At 34.0% G+C, this 24,016-nt stretch overlaps 1 protein-coding gene across 1 annotated transcript in view; it reads right to left on the bottom strand.

The window, feature by feature from the left end:
* The window catches only part of Ush2a (usherin), a 748,724-nt gene that overhangs the window by 181,126 nt on the left and 543,582 nt on the right, over positions 1-24,016 (bottom strand). Inside the window, exons 47-48 of the mRNA XM_026388000.2 lie at positions 10,379-10,577; positions 5,361-5,529 (exon numbers count right to left, since the gene is read on the bottom strand). Of these exons, the coding sequence (XP_026243785.2) occupies positions 5,361-5,529; positions 10,379-10,577 (368 nt within the window). The remainder of the gene's footprint in view (positions 1-5,360; positions 5,530-10,378; positions 10,578-24,016) is intronic.

The raw sequence follows: 24,016 nt of genomic DNA, 5'->3' as shown, positions 1-24,016 counted from the left end.
TAAATTACACATACAACATCAGCACATTACTATATGAAGAAATATAAGGACTTGATATAGTATTTAATCATGCAAATTCTAATCTTGACTAGCTGAATGACTAGGTCATGTATATATATCCCACTTTTCATACTTGTAAAATGGAAATTGTATTCTAAGGCATACTGTTTTTTTAAAAGTATCACCCAGTAAAATTGGCCATTTTGGATCTATACTTCTGTGAATTTTAACACAGGAATGCAATTAGGATACAAAAGAGTTTCATCATTCCCCAGAAACACCCCAATGTTATCTTTTTATAGTCTCACTTTTCCCACCCATTATTCTTGACTATCACCAAGTGGTTCTCTGTAACTATACCTTGTCTTTGAGTATGTCTTACAAATGGAATCTCAGAATTTGTAGCTTTTTGACACTGGTTTCTTTTACTCTGCATAATCCCTTTTTAGTATTTATCTAGATTTTGTTTCTTTTTAATGCTAGATAGAATTTCTTTGTACCGCAGTTTGCCCATTTATTCCCTTTAGAACTTTTGAATGGTTCCTACTTCTGGGGCAATTATGAATAGAGCAGTCATATACATTGAAGTCTTTGAGTAAACATGTTTTCATCTCTCTAAGATAAATACTTAGGAGATAGTCTCAGTTTTCTCTCAAAATATGGATTTCTAAAATTCAGGAGATAGTAGACTTCATCCTTTGTCTTTGAAAGGGTTCTATAACATGGTATCTTCTCTCTAAGAAGGGAACTTGTGAATATTTTTTCACAGAGGCTAATGAAGGAGGAATTTACTTGCTATAAACAGGAAATTACTATATTTGTCATATACATATTTACTTCCTCTGGGTAATAGAGTCTCCTGTTTGGTCTGAAATGTAGAATATAATCTTTCTTAAGTCTTCATATCCAAAGAAAACAATGTCCCTTACTAGCAAACTTTAACATAATATGTCATACAGTTCAGGTAAGATAGAAATTTAAGGATACAGAGAGAACACGGGGTCTCTAAAGGAAAACTATTAAACTATAGAACAAATAACTCATTAGCAACTCAAATAACTCATGAGCTGGACCAACAAGCCTAAGTGACAGAAAAATACCAGAAACCAAGAATACTAAATGGCCAATAAGTTACTTTATAACTTTTAAATTCCCTGTAAGTGTTCTCACTTAAATGTAGAAATATAGGAAGATGGCAACAGAAAAAGGTCATTAACCCCATGAGGTGAAGGGCCAAATTTGATTGGTTTATGACCTGATCAATTGCCCAACTGCCAGAGATGTTGATGTAAAGGGAAACCTACTACCAGACCAGACCACCTGATGGGAAGACACAATCTTGTTCAGTGTTTCCCAGTTAGGAGAGAGGCCCAGCCTCTTTGAATCATATATGTTCCAACTAATATGTACTCTAATAAAAATTTAAGTCATGGTGGTACATCTCCCTCTCATGATAGACTGAATTCTGCTCTCAGAGTGTACACCTTCACCTTTCACTTTCTAATAAAGCTCCTTCTCTCTTTGCCAAAACCTGATGTGGTTAAATTATTTTCTGCAACATGGTCAAGAACCTAGAAGTTTTGAGTAGAGGTCTTCTCTGCCTCCAGAGAGACCTCCATAAACCCCCACACTGTGACACAGGAGTGGAGGCAGGATCAGTTAATTGGACATCACTTAGGACAATGATGGTCTTAGAGAAAGCATAGTGTACACAACTAGACTGGGGAAAGCAACATCTATTTATTTATTTATTTATTAAAATGCTATTTTGCACATACCAAATATTAATTGGTTTAGACCTTTTGTCCACATTTTCCTGAATCCCTCAGAATCTTATTCAGATACTGACAGAAGAAAATACTTCATAAAAGAGATGCAGATTATATCAATGAAAAATAAAACAGATTTTTTTTTCCTTCAAAAAGGGCTATTAGACATAAGATACAAGGATCAGTCACCTTCTCATTAACCTCTCAAAATGAATCTATTTCAGGCTAGGCTTGAAAATGTTTTCTCTCTAAAAGCCACCATGCAGTCTAACAGTTAATTGTTATTCTTATCAAAGAATGACCCACATTAACATTTGGTTGGGGTCATTAGCATATTTATAAAAAAGTGGGGGGGGGGATGAACATTCTTTTCTCTGCTTCTCTTTGTTATGGGGTACTTTGGAGGAAAGTCCTGAAGAAAAAAGGAAGTAAATGTTAACCAATATTTCAGACTCATCTACAAATATCAGATTGCCTGTATCTATCTTAGCCTTGAACTGAGAGACTAATGATTGGATTTTAATTACACTTAGATACAAGATGGTTTGGGGTCACTATGCTTTCCCTCTGCATGCAAACAGCCTTAAACTAGTTAACAAAGACCCTGGGCTAAGGACAGAGGTCATGAAAGAATTTCTGAATTTAGGTACATTCAGATGAAAGATTGGGACTGAACAGTGCCTTTGATTATTCCAGAAATTGCAATTCTCTTTCTCTTGACACCATGGTAGGCATTCTGAAACTGTGAAAAATGAACTACTCAAAAAGAATCCAAATGTGCGACATGCTCAATCATTTGGTAGGTATTAAAAAACGCTTTAGGTCTGGGTAAGTCTGTATACATATACACATCCAGACAATAGAGATTTCAATACTCTTTGTTTTAAAAATGAGTTATTAAAAAGTTTATATAATATCAATAAGAGACTATGGGTTTCCACGGGTTATTTCATTTTCAGAAAAAAAATCTCATATTTTATTTTGAAATAGAACAAAAGTAGTTCTTAGTTCTAAATCTGACACTGCTAGGATTGAAAAAGGATCAGGCCAATCTCTAGAGTCAAATACAGTGTAGATGCAACCAAGTAGAGCTCATTAATTTTCAGGGACAGAAGATATTTTTCAGCATTTGAATGGTTTGTTGTAAATCATAACATCAAAAATTTTAGTGTGACTTGGAAAAACACAGTTACTTAGTTACATGCTAGACATAGAGAAAAGCCTCATAAAGTCTACAGTTGTAAAGGATGGTAAGAACAGAACAGGAAATGTCTATCTCATTTCTGGACTTTTAAAATTTGTTGGAAAGGGAAGAATTATAGAGGAAAACTCCCTAAATTTAAGTGTTCAGAAAGAATAAAGCATTTGACAATATTTGACTAGTTGTTAGCAACCATAAACTACAAGATAATAATTATCAATTTTCTACAAAATACTTATTCTATCAATGTATTTTCTTATTTAGAAAATCTGGTTAGAAGTTATCCAGGTCAGCATATATTTTTGTTGGATAATCAGAAACAACAGCACTACTAAAAAGACATATTTTTTCCTATGAATTGTAAAGGGAAATGATAACAAACTTGTAGAGTATTTAATTAACACAGTTTCCTGTTTTGCTGTAGTATTTAGCAAAAGAGAAATTGGACAAGACAATTTCACATACCTTGGGTGGATATATGAATAAATTTGTACCAAATACAAGGTTAACTGAAAAACCAATGTCTAAATTAACCAAATGTTTGGCTTGAATTTCACATTAAACTCCTAAGGCCTCCAAAAAACTTGGCTTTTTTTTTTTTTTTTCTATTCCTCCCAGATCCACTTTTTGTTCTTTAAGGAAGACATCAGTATTCAATTTTGGTGATGGCAAACTATCTGTTATTCTCAATGTCTTTTCAAGAATAAATAGAAACTGACAATGGTTTATTATTTATTAAACTAATGAAAAAGTTTAGAGGTCTAGAATAGCCCTTTAAAAAAAAAATGTTAACACATTTTGGACAAAGAGACAGAGACAGCTCTCCTCCAAAGAGCATAGATTTTGGGGAGACAGGCCTGCATTTCCATTTCAACTCTCTCACTCCAATCCATCCCTATGAATCTGAATGTGTTACTAATATTCTCTAGACCTGCTTCTTGCTTGTAAACTGCATATAAAATACCCACTTACTAGAGTAATGAGTTATGACAATTATATTGGGTAGCATATGTAAAGCTTTTAAATACAGAGCATACCAGAGATTTCTTATTTTATGAATGACAGTTGTTAGTATCATTATTCCCAATTATGTTATTCTTGAAATTTGGAGGTAAATATCTAGTTCACTTGGCTGAAGCACTAAGAAGTGGGTGGGGAGAGGAGTTCCCTCCTAGTTGCTACCCTTTTCTGCTTTGTTCCTTACCCTGCCCAATCCAGAACAAGAAGATCCTGCCAGTGGACTAGAACTCTCAGAAAAATGGAATGTGCAATTTTAATCTAATCCAACTAGGAGCAATGCATTTATGGTTCAGAATAGAAATGAATAAGTGAGGAACTGCTTCTTAGAGAGGGACAAGCAGAGATCCCCAGATTTGAAGATGAATTTATTGAGCCATGTGAGTTAAGGCATAAGCGCAGGGAGTAGACTAGATCTCCAGGTATAGTTCTTTAGGTTATCCTCTATGCAAGGCAGGCATTTTTTAAAAATATTTTTTTAGTTGTATATGGACACAATACCTTTATTTTACTTGTTTACTTTTAAAATGTGGTGCCAGGGATCGAACCCAGTGCCTCATGCAGGCTAGGCAAGCACTCAACCACTGAGCCACAACCCTGGCTCCAAGGCAGGCATTTTTAATGGTGAGTTCCTATACTTTCTAGAGAAAAGATGCTGCCCTTTTAAAAGACTGTTAACATACTTTTAAAGTTGTTTTTCTCTTTGTTTCAGCTAAGGCTCTTAGGAAAAACTTTAAAAGAATGAACCAAAATCATTGAGCATCACTATGACTTCATTCTTTTTAGATGACTTGGAGTAGACTTTGCTTATTACAATGCTAAATCCTCTGCCCGGAAGTGTTTGCATCTGCCATTTTTGTCTGAACATGTGATTATGATCACAGAACTGAGCATGCTCAGGAATATGTACATCACTATATATGATGATGAGTGTTCCCTATTTGGATATGTATAAATCTCCCTAATAAAGCTCTTACTTTCTTTGTTCTGGGAGAACACTGCTTTGCAATAATTTGCAAAAAAACACTCCATTACTACTGTGGTTTAAGTAGTAACTGTCTTTCCATCTCTCCATTTCTTTATTTCCTGGTTTTGCTTATTGGCTTTATACCTTTCAAGAGGCAAACTCACTGCACTTGGCCACAGTGAATGACTGTATGCCTCTGGTGTTCTTTCTTTCTTTGGCTTCTACCTAGCCTAAATTATATTTCAATGAAGCTGAAAGAAGAAATGATGTCTAAAACAGGCCATTGGCTATGTGTCTGCAGTTCAAATTTTGTTGGAGAGGTATTTAAAATAGATGCTGCCACGAGTCATGTGTTAGTGTTTTCATGTTTCCCAAATTATTCAGTACACTCAGAAATGATGCTCACCTGGTAGAATTTTAGCATAATACCCAGAGCAGCACTGATGATTTGGTTGTATCTCCCGAATTCGGCCACCACAACAAACTCCCACTGAATTCAGAATGAATGGGATATAGTTTTCTTCACAACAGTGGTATCCAGGCTTGGGGTCATGGAGAACTCCATTACAACAAACCTGAAAGTTTCAAATCATTTTTAAAGAAATGTAAGTTTAATTAAGAGCATTCTATCTCATGTGATACAATTATTTTCTCATAAGGTCTTGATCTGAGATGATATCATGCATATTTCATAGGTTTAAAAAATGTATCTTCCAGCATCATTCAAATTCTATAAATAATGTTATCTGAGATACAGCACAGCTTTTTTTTTAACCTTCAACAATGCTTTATTTTCTACTATAATACTCTATAAATATGAACTATTTTTGTCCACCAGTGCTTCCAATGTAAAAAATTCTTTTGGTTTAATGAACACTTCCCCTCAAATGTATATTTTTATTTTAATGGTTGTTTAATTTGAAAACACAGTGTCTATGGAAGCTATCTCTCATTGATCCTTCTTTTTTTCTCTTAATAATTTGAATTTTTCTTAAACTGTATATGGTCCCTAACTTATGAACCCAATTTTCAGAAAAGGCAATCTCAATGGAGGTCTACTGTCTATGTGTCTATCTCATAGGCGACCACATATAAAAAAGAAAATTTATATGAAATTAATTTTGAAAAGCTACCCTTATTTTTCAAAAGTTATCTAAAAGCAAAGAAATTGGGCTCGATTCCAAAGTCCACCCTTGTGATTTCTCAGGTAGCCTGGCTACTAATTCAATTGTAATGAACTTTTTGTGCTTTAATTGTTAGCAATGAGGATTCAAAATTAGTATAATTCTAAGAATAAATTGGGCAGTTCTTTCCTTCAATTCATATGAAAGGTAAATTTTGAAATCAGGTCATATTTGTAGGAGCTAACTGAGAAATCTCTCTTGTGTTTGAGGTTTAGATAGGCTGGTTAGGGTGAAGCAGCACATCATCTCTGCCTTGTTTTATGACATTGTTTGATTTTAAAGCATTTAGTAAAATGTCATTCACATATAGTGTGTTTCTGGACACTTCAACATATCTGGTCTTCTCTTTTATCAGCTTACCCAGTACTTCTCACTCTCTTTTGAAATAATTTCTCAAGAATTTATTTAGTGATGAGCCATTAGGACTGGCTGATTTTCGACCTTTCATTATCAATGTCATTCTCATCTTCCTTTCTCCAAGATAAATATGCCTTTCTTTTCACCCACTCTGGCTTCCATCCCTGATGGGGTCCCAAAAGAACATTTTAAAGGAAATTTTTCTCTTGGGAGGTTTCCCAATAAACAAAGTGTTTCCTAAACCTAATCCAGTCTTCATTTTATTGACTCTGAAGGTATGAATGGGAATTTCAATAATCGGAACTGATTTGCATGTGGTTAATTTTCAAATAGGTTTCTTTTCCTTGCTCCATGGTTTCCAAATGGATTTTGCGATCCAATTATTCTCTAAGTGTGGTTCCTGGACTAGCCATAGAGGGAATCACCTGGGAATGTATAAGAAATACAAATTCTCACAGTCCACCCCAGACCTACTGAACAGAATCTCTGGGAGTAGAATCTATTGTCTGGGTTATAACAATCCCTTCAGGGCTGATTCACTGAGATTGGAGAACCACAATTTGTAATCATGTGTAATCACATGGGGGAGCTTGAATAAGTATTTTAGGTACGCCTGATGTTGTAGTGATTTAGCCAGAGGATCTTAGACTCACAATAAAAGTTTCTTTTCCACTTCTTTGTATCTTCTCATTTTAGGAAATAGATAGTTGTACCTAAGCCCAAGTTAAAACTTACAAATAAGATTTTTCTTTTGGAAATTACATAAACTTACTCCTTCTCTTTTGCTGACAATACCTATGTTGCCTCTTAAATCCTTAAAATGAAGACTTCCTATGAATCATCATTATGAATTGCATCTCCTTTTAATGATTTATAACATTTGTCTTAAGAGTGGCATGTGATTTTTAAAAAATTTTAAAATAGTTTCTTTTTCCTATTTGTTCTTTCTAGATAGACATGACAGTAGAGTGTATTTTGACATAATATACATGCATGGAATATAACTTATTATAATTAGGATCTCATTCCTGTGGTGGTACATGATATAAAATTTCAGTGGTAGTGTATTCGTATATGAACATAGGAAAGTTATGTCCAGTTCATTCTACCATCTTTCCTATTCCTGTTCCCCCTTCCCTTTCTCTTCATTCCCCTTTGTCTAATCCAATGAACTTCCATTCTTCTCTCCCTAACTCTTATTATGTGTTAGTGTCCATATATCAGAGAGAACATTTGGCCTTAGGGTTTGGGGGCCTGTCTTATTTCACTTAGCATAATAGACTACAGTTCCATCCATTTACAGACAAATGCAATAATTTCATTCTTCTTTAAGGCTGAGTAATATACCATTGTGTATATAAAATGTGCATACAGTTTCTTTATCCATTCATCTTTTAAAGGCCACCTAGGTTGGTTCAGTAGCTTATCTATTATGAATTGAGCTGCTATAAACATTAGTGTGCCTGTGTCACTATAGTATAATGATTTAAGTCCTTTGGATATATGATGAGGAGTAGGATAACTGGGTTAAATGGTGGTTCCATTCCAAGTTTTCTGAGGAATCTCCATAGAGCTTTCCAGATTGGTTGCACCAATTTGCAGTCCCACCAGCGATGTATGAGTGAACCTTTTCCCTCACATCGTCACCAACATTCACTGTTGCTAGTATTCTTGATAATTGCCATTTTGACTAGAATGAGATGGAATGACAGTGTAGTTTTAATTTGCATTTCTTTAATTGCTATATATGTTAAACATTTTTTCATACATTTGTTGACTGTATTTCTTTTTCTGGGAAGTGCCTGTTCAGTTCCTTTTCCTATTTATTGATCTTTTTTTAGTGTTAAATTTTTTGAGTTTTTATATATCCTGGAGATCGATGCTCTGAGGGAAAGGTGGCAAAGATTTTCTCACATTCTGTAGGCTCTCTCTTCATGTTCTTGATGTTTTTTTTTTTTTGAAGAATATTAGATGAAATTTACCCATGCCAGTTTCCCAAAGGTGAACTTTTCCTTCCTCATTCTTCAATTTACATTTCTTCTTTATAAAAGCTTGAAGTCTTTTCTCTTTCTCCTCTCTCTCTCTCACTCTCTCCCCCCCATAGAATAGTAGAAAGTGTCTTTCTTTTTTCTCATCTTAATCTTTTTTCTTAATTGTTTTAAAATTAGACTAAACAGTTTTTGTCATCTGGAAAGAATTGAATTTAATAATACTATACAAATAGTCATTTACTTGGTTCAAAGTCTCATTAAATTTCTTCAAAAGCTTGGCTGGGCGTGGTGGCACACATCTGTAATCCCAGCAGCTTGGAGGCTGAGACAGGAGGATCCTGAGTTTATTGCCAGCCTCAGCAAAAGAGAGGCACTAAGCCACTCAGTGAGACCCTGTCTCTAAATAAAATATAAAATAGGGCTGGGGATATGGCTCAGTGGTTGAGTGCCCCTGAGTTTAATCCCTGGTACCAAAAAAAAAAAAATTCTTCAAGAGCTTATAAAAATAGTTTTGGATATCAAAGTACACGCAAAAAAGTGAAGGAATATGAGAGTAATTCATCCTCAACATATAGAATTTATAGGTATCTATTATACTTTTATTAATATTCTGTTGTACTCTGTTAATTTTTTCTTCATCCATAACAGGTATATTTTAACTTGACCTGGTTACATTAAGAGAATTTACTTTTTGATATTTTGGAATACAGTTAAACGAAAACATTATCTTTCCTACTTTTACTCTTTTTTTTTGCTTTAATTTCACAGTATGGCTTAGAAATGAAACTATTATCAAATCCGTTATCACACCTCAGCTGTGAGGGCAACTTCTGGCCAGAATCAGTTTTTATTCTGATGAACTTTATCACTAGACAAACTTTGAAGTATTAAATAATATACCTATGTGATTATTCTTCACTCATCATTGGATAATACATGTTAAAATAATGGAAACAAAAAATGAAGATTAAATTCCATATTTTCCTCAATATTTCCACAAGTTTTATCTTTTTTTTCCATAGAGAACATCATTTATTCTAGCATTTTTTCCTCTAAGAAATTTAATTTTATGAAATCATGTTCGTTAGACAGTACATATTTAGTGGTCTAAAATGATATAAAACTTAGCAATAATAACAATTTTGGAGACTGTCAAAAAATGTACAGTTGGTAACTGACTAGCTTGATTCATCGCTAAGATGATAACTACTGCTAAGCTTGTGTCAGCCATAATAATTTGTAGTTTGATCCATATTGCTTCAATAATTCACTTTCTTAATTACTGAGTTCTTTTGCAGTGAATCTTATGAATTTAACAGTAGCTTTAGTCATTGAATGTGTGATGTTGTTGATAAATAGGAACATTATTTCATTATATGAGATGCTACCTTCAAACTAAGGATTTTTCTGTGTCGTTTGTCAATAAAAGCCATTTACAAACTCTCTGTCTGGCTGTATTATTGATCTGTTTCCTAAACAGCAACTAATATGAACATTAATCTACAAATGACCATAATTCTAAAATATTTCTGACAAACCTTGAGAGGTCCTGTTCACAGTTACTCATCAGTGTCATGTAAACCAACATCCATTTGTAGCTGAATGGATTGGTTGTAAAGAAAATTTCAAGTGCCTCAATCAAATACAAATTTGGGAGGTTCCTTATCATCCTAATAAACTCGTATTTCCTGTAAAGATGATGAAAAATGGAAAGGCTAAAATGCCCATGGGGATGACTGCGTTGTTATAAGCATCCTTTCTTCTCCTTGGGGGTCCTCATAGAACAGTAGCAGGAACATCTATCATGACCCAACATGGTCAAAGGAGCAAGGGATTTTACCTGAAATGTTCAATGAAGAAAACATTGCACTGACTGGTTTGAAAAAATTTACCTTAGCTTCAGGAGAGTAGCAAATGTGGCCACAGATAGTTTTGTGTTTTTGACACTTCAGTGCCTCACAGAGCTCATCCCTGTAGTCCTCCATTAACTTCTGGGTCTTAGGGCATGAATGCCATGTTTTCCGTAAAAGATCATATCCAAGTATGATGCCATTTGGCTTCCCTGGAGACACCCAATCAATTTGAAGGGATCTGCAACAGACAGAATAATCGATACTTCTGAAAAGACAACATTTAACATTACTGCTACCAGCCAACCCTATTTTTCAATTCATGCTCCAGATTAGTCAAAAGGTCTATTTCTTCAGGAACTTCCAAACTTAAAAAAAGAAGAAATAGATATTAATGTGTATTTAATACATACAAATACATATTTACACTCATACATGTAACTACCATATAACATGCTTTGAGAATCAATCAAAGTCATTTTAGCTTTTGGGAGAATAACACAAAATACGAGTCCAGCCATTCATCTAGTTTAGTTTCTAAGATAAGAAGAAAATATCCCTGTTGGTGACTAATTGGGGGGAGTCAACATGACATTTGGTTTGCTATGCAAAGATAAAATACAGATAACATGAGTCAGTGAACAGGATGAAAACGAGAATGTGTTGAACCTAATTCTTACCTCTCCCTGCCTTCTCCTTTGCCTTAATTTGCTAGGACTAGCATTATAACACATAGTTGCCAAACAATGGAAGTAGAAGACAGCTATGGGATTTTTTTAGGGACTTTCAATTTTCCCGGTACAGCTGTCACCTTCTTCCTTCCTTTTCCTTTCTGATGCATGAGATGTCTGCAACTTTAGTAATCACCGTATAGTGATTTGAGAAAGTCTATATACCACAAGTCTGTACATCACCAAGATATCACCAGGAATTTGGTATTGCTGAGACAACACCAAGTATCATTTACATCCGGAACTCTCTATTGTTGGGGTTTTGTTATTTGCAGCCAAAACAAATACACACATTTATAAAATCCATAGTATCACAAACTTCCTTCAAATGTACTTGACTTCAATACATCTTCATTTTTGAATCACCTAAGTAGATTTTTGTTTTTCTCCAACCATTCTTTAACTAGCATGGTTAGGTGTGTTCTGTGGTCAGGAATGCAGGAATTGGAAATTCCTATGACACATTCTTTTAAATCATCATGCTCTTAAAGAAGATATCTGATTGTTAAAAACTGACCCACAGTTTCATTTAAAACACAGATACGCTCTTTATTTTTCTTTTGTAGGGATGGTATACAGTGAGGGTATAGTGTCTGACCAAACTTTACTGCATTTCCAATGATCTATTAATATTTTATATGCTGTAGCAAATGAGATCATAATGTAAAACTGTACACAGAGGATACAACTATGAATAAAATGATTACTCTTAGGTTAAAGTTACAGAACTTTAATTGTGCACTTAGGTCTGCTTGCTGGAAAGATACTGCTTCGATCACATCTATGTATCACCTTTAGAATTTTCTTAACAAGCCCTACGTACAGGAAGTAAAGTTTTCAATAAAGCCCCAGAGCTTCAAACATGACACATCCTTGCTATAGACCATGGCAAGCAAATCTTTCTCTTTGTAAATGTAAAAAAAAAATTATTTTTGTTCTCATTGTTTCTAAACGATTAATGGAACTTTGATATTCAATATCAATTTGTTTTTTATAATTGTAGAATTTTCAGTCATAACATTTAACCAGTCAGGAATAGTTACAGACTGCCTTTTACACAGGAGACATTTCAGTAAGTGCTTCATAGGAAAGCAAGTGCATGCGAGCCTTATCCCTATACTTCAAAAGTCTCACCATAAACTCTAATAATAACCTATATTGATAAATTTCCTGCCATTGTGTAAAATAACATTTTTACCATATTTTATTTATTGATTTCGAACTGGGGATTGAACCCAGAAGTGCTTAACCACCAAGCTAGATCCTCAGCCCTTTTTATTTTTTATTTTGAGACAGGATCTCACATAGTTGCTGAGACTGGCTTTAAATATATGATCCTCTTGCCTTGCTGGGATTAGAGGTGTGTGCCACTACACTGGGCTGTATCTTTTATTTTAAGAAGTAGATCCTCATAGACCAAATTCCTGAACCCCATCAGAATTCCAAATGCTGTTACATGTAAGGCATTCAATTAAACCCAAACACATTAAAAAGCAGCAGTCAAGATAAACTTGACCTTTTAATAGACTGTTAAAAAATTATTGTTCCATTTTCTTTGGGTACAAACATAACACATTCTGTAAGAAGACTTTGTAGATAGGAAATTGATGTCACCTATGAGAAAACAATTTCATAGGTGACTAGTGGAGTCGCTGTTATTATTCAAAAGTATCCAACTTTCAAATTAATTCTGCATTCTGCAGATATGTCTTTTTATTCATCACATAATTAACTGCAGAAAAGACCACATTTAAGCAATATTCAAGGGTCTGACTTATCCACAAAAGCTGGTGAACGAGAAAGGTCTACAATATACCAGGCAGAATACCATGACATTGTGACTTCTTTTCTTGTGCAACATAACCACAAGTGAGACTACCTACATATTTATTGAGAAAATGAACAGTTTAGATTTTGAGGATTTAAATCGTTGACATGAAGGCAAATGATCAAAGAAGAAGAGGGTATTTAACATCTGTCTATCTCTCATTGGAAACAACTGGACGAACAACAGTGTCTTTTGGTGGTTGACTTGAAAATGAAAGATATCTCTAAGAAATATGCACCACTAGTAATGAGATTAATGGTTTCATTGCTTTGATGTTTAAGAGCAAACCAGAAGGAAAATCCTAAGTCCTAGGAGTGAGAATTAAATATCGGTGAACACAAGCTGAAGTTTGTGTGTGTGTGTGTGGGGGGGGGGTTGTATACTCATGCATACTATAATAAATTGAGAATTTTTGATTGGATCTTTTTCCTAGATTTATTTTTCATGAAATAACTCTAGGAGTCTACTTAGCTTTCAGAGCAGTAGGAACTGAAGTTTAACATGGCTTAAAGAGCTTCTAATCAAAGCCATCATGTCTATGTACATTGTGTTACATGAAGTCATTGTGCAGTCAGACATTCTAGTTGGACATTGACTTCTGTGACACTAAATAATATTGTGGCTATGCCCATGGGATTTGTTATTTCCATTCGTCACTTCAAGAAGTACAAAATATCATAGAATATAGAAAGTACTATGGGAAAAATGATTTCTTACCACTTACCTAACACAGGTGAGTATCAAAATAATACAATAATTTTTATGAAGATTTAGGGTTCACACTGGTACTTTTAACATTTTATTAGAAAATTTTATTATTATTTTGTCAAAATATTCTTGTTTTGGCCAAAGGAAAAAAAAGTCACATACCCTAAAATATCTTCAAATTGTCATGTGTTAAATAGCTTCAAATTCCTGATCAATTTTAAATAGGCCTTTTCTTTTTCTATTCAATTTGGTTATTTTTGTCAATCATTTTATGTAGCACTCAAGTTTTCGACAGTATTCTAGATCATGGTTTCCAAAAATGATCAGAACATTTTAATATAAGAGGATATAAATGGATTTTGACAATGTATTAATTCTTTGCTCTTAAATCAAGTCATTGAATATTTAATTTTCCTACTGGGATATGTAGTAAAAGTTGCAGTGGTTGAAAATCAATACTCAAAACCCATGTCCTTGAGATATGAAATATGCATACATGAAGCACATGAGATGTTATATAATAATATAAAATCAGGTATTTTCAAAATGTAGTTCAGGATGCAATCATAAAAGTACATAAGCAAAGACTACTGTATAATAAACTCACCAAGGAAAGTTTCATAGAAATGGAAGCAAACTTGCATTGGTTAAGAAAAGGATGGGAAGAATTTGGGGCAGGAAGACAACATAAGCATAAGTTAGAGGTAAGAATCAACGTGGTTAATGAATGATCCACATCCAGCAATAATGAAAAGTCCATTTTAACACAAAAGGAAAGTATTAGGGTTCCTCAAGTACCATGTTGAGGAGTTAGTAAAATAGGGTAATTCTGTGGGTTGTCACTAATAAAATCAAAATCTTCTTTAGAATTAATAGCCTGGTAAATGAGAGTGGACATGACCAAAGGCAGGAGAAACGTTTTTAATCTAAATGCAATAGAATGTGAACTTTGAATTTCCTCTTATTTAGAAATTGCAACTATTGCTCCAAATTGAGGATAACAGATGATGAATTTCTTCATTTAAGGGTGGTAAGTTTCTGCCTTTTAAAGGGAACCTCAAGGTTCTGCTAAGTTCTGAGGATAACACTGACCCATAACCCTAATCGACCGAAATAAATGGAATTTGAGGGGAGTTTCTAAAAACATAAAGTTTATAATAAATATTTATTAAATACCTAACATAAAACCAGGCATCATTCTGTATTTATCAGTGACACAAACAGATAAAGTTCTTTTTATCATAAAACTTACTTTATTTTTGGAGGAGATGAACAGTACACAAACACATAAATATGTAATCTATCAGGGTAAAAAATCCAGGAGCACTGGAATGCACTGAACAAGAGACAGGATATTAAAACATGAGATCAGGTGGATGTTGGTAGGATGGAATAGGATATTGCAAATCATACAGGATTTTGTAGCATAGGAAAATGAATTTGGATTCATTTTTGAATATATTGGAAAATCATTGGCAGTTTCTGACCTAAGAAATGGAAGAGAGTTACTTACTTAGCACCCCCACCACTGCCATTCCACACACATAGCCTAGGCTCTAGTGTTGAAGTTTTAAATTTAACACTCAGAGAAACTGAAAGAGGAGAAATTGGAAAGACTTTCCTCTCATAATTAGCACTTAACTGAAGCACAGAAATGTCTAAGCCCAATCTGCTGCTATCTCTAGAAAGAAGTGTGGCAAGGAGGTCTTGAGACAGTTTAACATAGGCCCCTGGGTTTGGCATTTTGGAAAGCACAGAAAATGATACTTGTTTCTAAGAGGATTCTGAAGGTCAAGGATGGGCCAGAGCAGCTCTGCAATGATAAGAATAGAGTGCCACAATATAAAGCCATATGTATATATTTTCAGAGGTTTAAGTTTCCTTTGAGCTAAGTGGATGCTTAGCAAGATGGCTAGGCATGGCTATGTGAAGGAACGGTGACTGACCAGGATGGCAGACTTCTTAGATGAGACAAGTCTTTGGGATATTGTGATTTACTGGCACCACAGAGAGAGAAGACATGTCAGGAAATTTAGCCTCGTGGATATCCTTCTTGAGACCTCTTAAGGAAAACAAAATTGTCCATGAAAGCATCACCTGACACACAGAGGGCTACACAAACATTATCCAATGCTGACTGTGAAATAATAAAACCATAACACCAGGAAGAGACCCACTTGGATGAAAGGGAATAGGAGAGAAAGCTAGGAAGGGAAAGAGCAAACTACAATCAGGTCTGACTCTGAAAAACAGGAGAAACTTTGAACTAGATGTGAGTTGAACATATTTCTGGAAATAGGATGGACTTTTGAATACTTGATCATGAATCTTAATTGCTGACTCATAACTCATAGACTCATAACTAAAAAAAAAATTTGAAAGTCATAAGATGTTCCTGAGAGGTATTCAAGAGTTGAGAATAAGACCAACATATATTTAAGGCAATAAGTAGTAAATGAAAAGTAAAGCTTTTTCATCTTTATATCTAATTGAATTTAGACAGCTCCAACACTTTATGTAAACTGAACTGTTGAAAGCATGGAACAGGATGGGGTTGGTGGATATAGAGGAACATGTATGAGAAGATGCTTTAAAAGAATATATACTAAAAGTGACATTTAATGAACTCAGGGGATTTGAAAAAAAAGTCAAAGATATGTATCTTTTATAATATGCAGGATGATGAGCCTTTGTAGTAGTGGATGTTGGGGGAAAAAGATGAGTTTGGTGAGAATTTACTTTCAGTTCAAGGTTATGGAAGTGATCAGTGGACATCAAAATAGAAAATCAATAGGCAACTAGATATATGGAACTAGGGTTTAGGGAAAAAATAGGGTCAGAGGGCTTTGAGACATCAGTATGACTAAAGTTGTAAGAATGTTTGAACTGAGCAGGAAGATGAGTCTTTCTGCTGAAGACAACCAGAATTAACGAGTGAGTCTGTAATAGAAGAGAGCCAATGGCCAAAATGAGTGAGGAGAAAGAACTGAACTTTGCTAAGAGGCATGAAGACCACCTGAGTGACTGAGCTGTTTCTGTGGGAGCTACAGATGGTAGAAAGGTTAGGAGGAATTTGGGAAGGAGAAGGAGGTGAGGAAATGGAAGTAGTGATGGCAATTTTGAGCATAAGCTTCAGTGCATGCCTGTAATCCTAGTGACTCAAGAGGTGGAGGGAGGAGGATTGCAAGTTCAAAGCCAGCTTCAGCACCGTAGTGAGACTCTGTTTCAAAAAAAAAAAGAAAAAGAAAGAAAGAAAGAAAGAAAGAAAGAAAGAAAGAAAGAAAGAAAGAAAGAAAGAAAGAAAGAAAGAAAGAAAAAGCTTCATATTCTGTAAGGTCTCTTGGAACAATGAATTTGATAATTAGAACTAATTGGCTATCAAAACAATACTATTCCTTGAAAGCTGTTGTGATTAGATCTTTACAACAGTACTAAATGTACTCCAAATTCTCTCCTTCAAGAGTCCTTCCCATATCTTTTAAAGATTTAAGCAGAAAATTCCAGTTCAAATTAAAAGTTATCTCTATTCATCCAAATTAGCTAGGGAGGGATTTTAGAATATGAGTAAGGAATGGGTGATTTATTTTATATTCTACGGTTCAACATTTCTTCCTGTTAAACAAAACATACAAAAACATGATTTTATATATATATATATATATATATATATATATATATATATATATATAATGTTAAGATCATTACTTCAGTCTAAGCTGTCAGTCACCCAAACCAAACCAAACCAACCAAACAAACAAACAAAAAAAAAACAGGGAAAGAAAATCAAGAATGATTTTGATAGGGGGTGTCCCTCAAAAGCTCTTGTGTGAAAGCAGGGGATAAAATGATTAGATTATGAAAGTTATAAAAAATTCACTCCATCCTAATTGAATGAACTAACTGGGTGGTAACTATAGGCAGGTGGGGCATGGCTGCAGGAAGTGGGTCACTGGGTGTGTGCCTCATGGATTATATATTTTATCTGCCTGGCTCCTTCCTCTTTCTTTTTCTTCTTCCTGACCTTCATGAGCAGAGCAGCACTCCTCTGCCTTGCCCTTACCCCATGATGTTCTATCTCACTTTGACCTGAGCAATGAGGTTGGCTGACCATAAACTAAACCTCAGAAATCATGAGACAAAATAAACTTTTCCTCCTCTAACTTTTTCTTGTTATATATTTTGCTCACAGTGACTAAAAGCTGACTAATACAGAAGAGATTCCCGGGTATCTGTCATAGTATGAAAAAATAGGAGCCTCACAGTTTAACCTCAAATTTGGTTTGAGGCAAAAGGGGAGAGACTCTTTATCCATAAACTCTGATCTCTTGTGCCATATTCAACTGCAAATTAAGGAATTTGAAAATACAGGGGGACTCGTGAAGGATGATAGTGGTCCAACCTTCATTTAGAGACACCCAGACTAGGCTGCTCTCATAAAGATTTCCGAGAAGTTGGTATATAAAAATAATTTTTGCTGCCATTCAGTGTCTTGAGGCAAATTTTAAATCCATTATTTGTGAGCACTAAAGAGACATTACATCTCAGACTCCTCATCAATAATACAGCCCCAAACTTAGTTGGAACTGAAAAAACTGCCATAGTTCCAATTAAAGGCAATAAAAGACATGATCTGCATTCTCTCTCTGCCTTCCCTTGAGCTTTGTGCCTGGAAACCATGCATTTTGGAATCCTAGCAGTAATGTAATAAAATCTCATCCTTGTTTATGTTCTTCTCTGAGCTTTTCCTTTTATGGAGAATAAATAAGTAAACCTCACAGGGAGCCCAATACCAAGTAAAGTTGTCAGCTGGAGTGTTTGTCATATTTCAATCAAAGCCAGAGCCAGCCAGCTATCTTCATCCAGCACTCTCTACATTCTCGAGGACCAGAATTAATGAATTAGCTATTGATTAAATTCCACTCTAGCAAATCCACCAAGGCAAATAAATGAACTACCCAGGGCACGTGTAGGCCATGGCCAGACATGTCTGGGCTATTGATCAGTAGTTAGTATTCTTTGGGGATATTGAAGCAGCTGATAATAATATGACAAGTACAGAATATGCAATGCAGAAACAGTTTGTTTCTGGAGAAGCAACTTATAAAGCTAGAAGGGTCCATCTGATCTTTCTACAGCTGTGTTCTACGGTATCTCTGGTTTATATATATTAGGAAAATCATGCAGAAGAACTTGAACCACAGATGATGTAGTCAAAAGCAAGGAAAAATTAAAGGCCAGGGACAAGGATGAGTCGTAACATTCTATATATATGATCCAACACTCTTGTGTGCTCTCTGTACGTGTTATTGAAATATATAAAAGTTAAATTTTGGTGACTGCTGCATTTTACCTAAAATAGAAAAGGAATATAAGAAATGTATGTTTTATAAGAAACCAGATTATTTTCAATGCTATAGAAGTAAACCTAGTCTACCAAGAGTTTTGTAGGAGGATTTTGCGTTTGATTTTGCAGATTGCTAACATAAAAAAAGATTTTTTAAAAACCAAAATAGAAACATAATTAACAAGTATACGTTGCCAGAAGTATAATGCAATTACACAAACAATAACCTGCACACAGGAGGCTAAGGGCTTTGGTGTTGGTATATTTTGATTAATGGCTTGGCAGCTTATACCTGCTCGTTAAGAGTCTTGCCTTCGGATATTGTTATTCTGCTACGATGGATCATTTTAAGAAAGGAAAGATTTTGTATGCCAATATTTGGTTGTGAGTGATTTCTAACAAGTTTTTGCTAGATCTCTGACGGGGGAAAAAATAAAAATAAAAAGTCAGCCAAAGGCATTGTAATAAAGAAAAATATGGTGCTGCTTACAGTCTTTCCCACTGATTACAACCAGAAAGTTCTGCATACATCACAAAACATGACTATCTGAGGACTTCGAAAAGGCAATAACAGGCAGATCAGGAAAGGAAACACACATGGAAGAATGAAATGTTACGGAATAATTTTCCCATTTTTTTCTCTCTGTTATCAAACTGTGAACTGGGCAAGTGAAATCTTAAAGAAAGTCAATCTTTCTGACCAGAGTACCTGGAACAAAAAAAAACGTTGCAAGCCAGAGAGTGTAGGGGAAATTCCCATTTTGTTTTGCCTGCCCCCCCCCACCTCCTTGGGTCCAGCCCTGAGAATAATTCCAGTGAAGGAGGAGCGCTATGGTAGTTGTGGCCAAACAGAAATCCAAAATCTCAAGGAAACTCATTTATTTTAATTCAGAGGAACCATAAAAAGGGCCCTTGAGGGGCAAAGAATATGGGTGGGTGGGGAGTAAGACTCTGTTACATTTTTTTCTATTTTCCTATCACCTGATTGACCCAAAGAGCAGTTCCACTTCTGCAAACTGTGAGGCAGGAGGACATCCCAACTTCCAAGAGAAACTATCATTTTAGCCAACCTTTTAGGAAAAGAAATCTAACATAAGTATAAAGTGAGGAAGAAATCTCAGAGAAAGCTAGAAGATTTCCTCAGTCTATCAGTGAATCAATACAAGCACCGAATCAACGTTAAGCGGCATATTTATAGTTGCCCATTGCATAGCATATTCAAAGGGTGTAGCAAAATAATGAATTCTGAACTTTTGTACAATTCTCCAACTAAATCTCAAATAATTCACTGAGAAAAAGCATGCTTGGGACAGATGTAAAGTAGCACAGAACAGATTTTAGAAAACGAATTGATTGTTTTAGCTACTGACAAAGCAAGACAGAATTTGTAGTGTGAAGCTAACCAGTTGATCACCTGCTTTAGAAAAAAAAAAAAAAAACCCAAAACATAAAAACCAACATTCTTCAGACGATTGTAATAGGACTCAAATTATTACAACCTAATATTCAAAATGTCCAGAAAATAATTCTAAATCACCTAAAATTACACTAATCAAAAAAGTCTGGAGAGATTATATTATTATCTGACAAAATAGATTTAAGAACAAGGAAATCATGAAGAAAAAAGAGAACACAAAAAATTTAAAAGGTCAGTTGAGCAAGAAAATAAGCCTCAATGTGCATATAACCAACGATAAAACATTAAAATACATGAATCAAAAATTACATCTGAAGAAGAAACAAATAAATCCACAATTAAATTTGAAAATTTCAAATCTCCTCTTACAATAATGGACAGAACAACCAGAGGAAAATCAGTCTATGTGCTGATGATCTGAATGTTACACTCATTCAACTTGCATTTATAAAACTGACAAAAACTTAATACACATTCTCCTCAAGTGTGCAATGGACACTTACCAAAAGAGATCATATTCTGTGTCATGAAACAAATCTTAGTTAATTTAAAAGAATTGAAGTCACAAAATTATGTTTTCAGCCATAAGAGAATTATGATTAGAAATCCATTCAGAAATATCTGGAAAATGCAAAATGCTTGAAAATAAATAATCTCTTTTCAAATAATCTATAGCTCAGGAAGGTTTATGGGAAACTACAAATAATCTAGATAAATGAGATGAGAATTCAGCATTCCAAAAAATTGTGTGAGTCAAACAGAAGTAGGGCTTTAGAGGAAAATTCATAGCAGTATGTCTAGATAGTAAAAAAATAAAAAGGAGGAGAAGGAAGAAAAGGAGTATGAAAAGGAGGAGCAGAGGAGAAAAAAAAATCTCAAATCAATAACCTAACCTTTTCTCATCAAGAAACTAGAGAAAGAACAACAAAGCAAGAACAAGGAAGGAAACAATAAAAAGCAGAACAGAAATTAATGAGATGGCAAATAGAAAATGTAGAAAATCAATAAAACCAACATGTTTTTCTGAAAGGATCTACACAATTGATCAAACTCTTGGGTGACCAAGCAAGAAAGGACACTTGTTACCAATATTGAAAATAAAAATGTGCAAATCAAATCAGACTCTACAGACAACTGTCTGAGCTGGGCATGGTGGCACGTGCCTATAATCCCAGCAACTCTGCAAGCCAAGGCAGGAGGAACATGAGTTCAAGGCCAACCTGGGCAACATAGCAAGGGCCCATCTTAAACAAATAAGCAAATCACTACTTTCTGCCCACATATTTGACAAATTTGGTGAAAATAGTCAATTCTTTGTACATACATGATAACAAACTTTACTTGAACAAAAATAGCCTGAATCATTTTATTTTTTTAAATTTTTTTTTAAAGAGAGAGAGAGAGAGAGAGAGAGAGAGAGAGAGAAAGAGAGAGAGAAAGAGAATTTTTTTAATATTTATTTTTTAATTATTGGTGGATACAACATCTTTGTTTTTGTATGTGGTGCTGAGGATCGAACCTGGGCTGCACACATGCCAGGCGAGCGTGCTACTGCTTGAGCCACATCCCCAGCCCCTGAATCATTTTAAATTATTAAGAAAACTGAATTCTGAGTTCAAAATCTTTTTCCAAGGAAAACTTCATAAAAAAGTAAATTTCACTGGTAAGTTCTATCAACACTTAAGAAATAAATAATAACTTTTTAAAGATAATCTCTTCTACAAAATATGAGAAAGGAATATTTCTCAATTCATTTTATGGGGAAAAAATCACCATGATTCCCAAAATAGAGAAAGAAAAAAGACACAGTCCGATGTGTTTCATGAGTATAAAGAAGATAAGAGTAAATTGCATCTATCAGTATGCAAAAAGGAAAATATGTCACAACCAAGTGGGGTTTATACATAGACTATAGATTAATTATTTGCAAACCAATCAATATAATTAACCATCCAATGAATTTAAAAAGTGTAAAAAAATCATTTGACAAAATTCCATATCCATAATAAAAACTTTCAGCAAATTAAAAATAAAAGGTTAATTCTTCAAACTGATGAAAGACATCTCCCAAGATGCATAGTTAACATCATGTTTAATGGCAAAAGATTGAAAACTTGCTTTCAATGATTGGTAACAAGTCAAGGATATGCTTCTATCACCTTGCTGAACTAGATGGTGCAATATGCCAGGAAGAAGAAATAAAAGGCACACAGATTGAAAAGAAGAAATAAAAGTTTCTTTTTATTGAAGATCTATGTTAGCTATGATAAAACTCATAAGACTCAGAATAAGTTTAGCAAGGTTTCTGAATACCAAAATCAATTGTGTTTCTATACACTAACAATGAACAATTGGATTTTAATTTGTTTTTAAAAAGCATGAATAATATTGACCAAATTATATTGTTATATTGTGTGCATGTATGAATACATTGTGTACAATTATAGTGCACCAATAAAAATACGGAAAAAAAAATCAATAGCGGTACCCCAAAAGATAATAGTTAGGTACAAATCTAATAAAATATGTGTATTATCTTTATAATTAATTCTATAAAATATTTTTCAAATAAATGAAAGAATAACCAATTAAATGAATAATAAACCTTGCTCATGACTTGGAACATTTGATTCTGTTGTGATGTACATTCTCATCCAATTGATCTACAGATTCAATCTGATCCTAATTAAAATAACAGAAAGGTTGTATTTTACATATCAATAAGATCTTTGCAAAATTTATATGGAAAGACAAAATAATGAGAAAAGCCAAAAAAATTTTTGAGAAAGTCATTGTTGGAATACTCATATTATAAAGCTATAATAATCAAGATTGTAAAACATTGGTAAATAGATATATATATACTGATCAATTGAATAGAAATGAGTCCATATATGAGCAACAAAATGTGTTTAAGTTTATATTTAAGAAAGCTCCAAAATATTCAGTGGAGAAAAGGATATTTCTAACCAATTGTGTTAGAACAACTGAATATTCAGACCTCAATTTGAATATTAACACAAAATGAATTAACATGAAATTATTTGTAGCTATTAATTGAAAATGTAAACACATAAAAGTTCTAGACAAAAGTATAGGAGAAAATGTTTCCAAACTTTGAGTCAAGGAAGTATTTCTTTGATATATCAAATGTATAAACCATAAAAGAAAAACAATGACAAATCAGACTCTGAAAATTAAAAAAAAATTTAAGCAAATGATACATTTAAGTGAATTAAAAAAACAAGCCACATACTCAAGAAAAATATTTGTACATTATATGATAAAAATCAAATCCAAATCATATGTTTTAAAACCCGACAATAAGAAAACAATGAATCTAATGAACAAACTGGCAAAAGATATGAAGAGGCAGTTTGCCATATTGGGAAGACCAATGCCAAATAATACATGCAAAGATATTATTCGTCATGAGGGAAACATAAATTTAAACCAAGATAATGTAGAACTAAATATCTGTTAAAATAGATGTTAAAAAAAGAATACCCAGTATAACATCAAGCTTTAGCAAAAACATGGAACTACTCAAACTGTCATATAACTCTAAAAAGAAACACAAGATATTACAGCTATTTTATAAATCAGTTGGCAGTTTCTTATGTCTCAGAAATCTAACTCTTACCTAAGTGAA

This window comes from Urocitellus parryii, chromosome 9, assembly GCF_045843805.1.
Source record: "Urocitellus parryii isolate mUroPar1 chromosome 9, mUroPar1.hap1, whole genome shotgun sequence".
NCBI classification, from domain to species: domain Eukaryota; kingdom Metazoa; phylum Chordata; class Mammalia; order Rodentia; family Sciuridae; genus Urocitellus; species Urocitellus parryii.
Note: the sequence above shows the minus strand (reverse complement) of the source record. Positions and strands in the feature narration are given on the sequence as shown.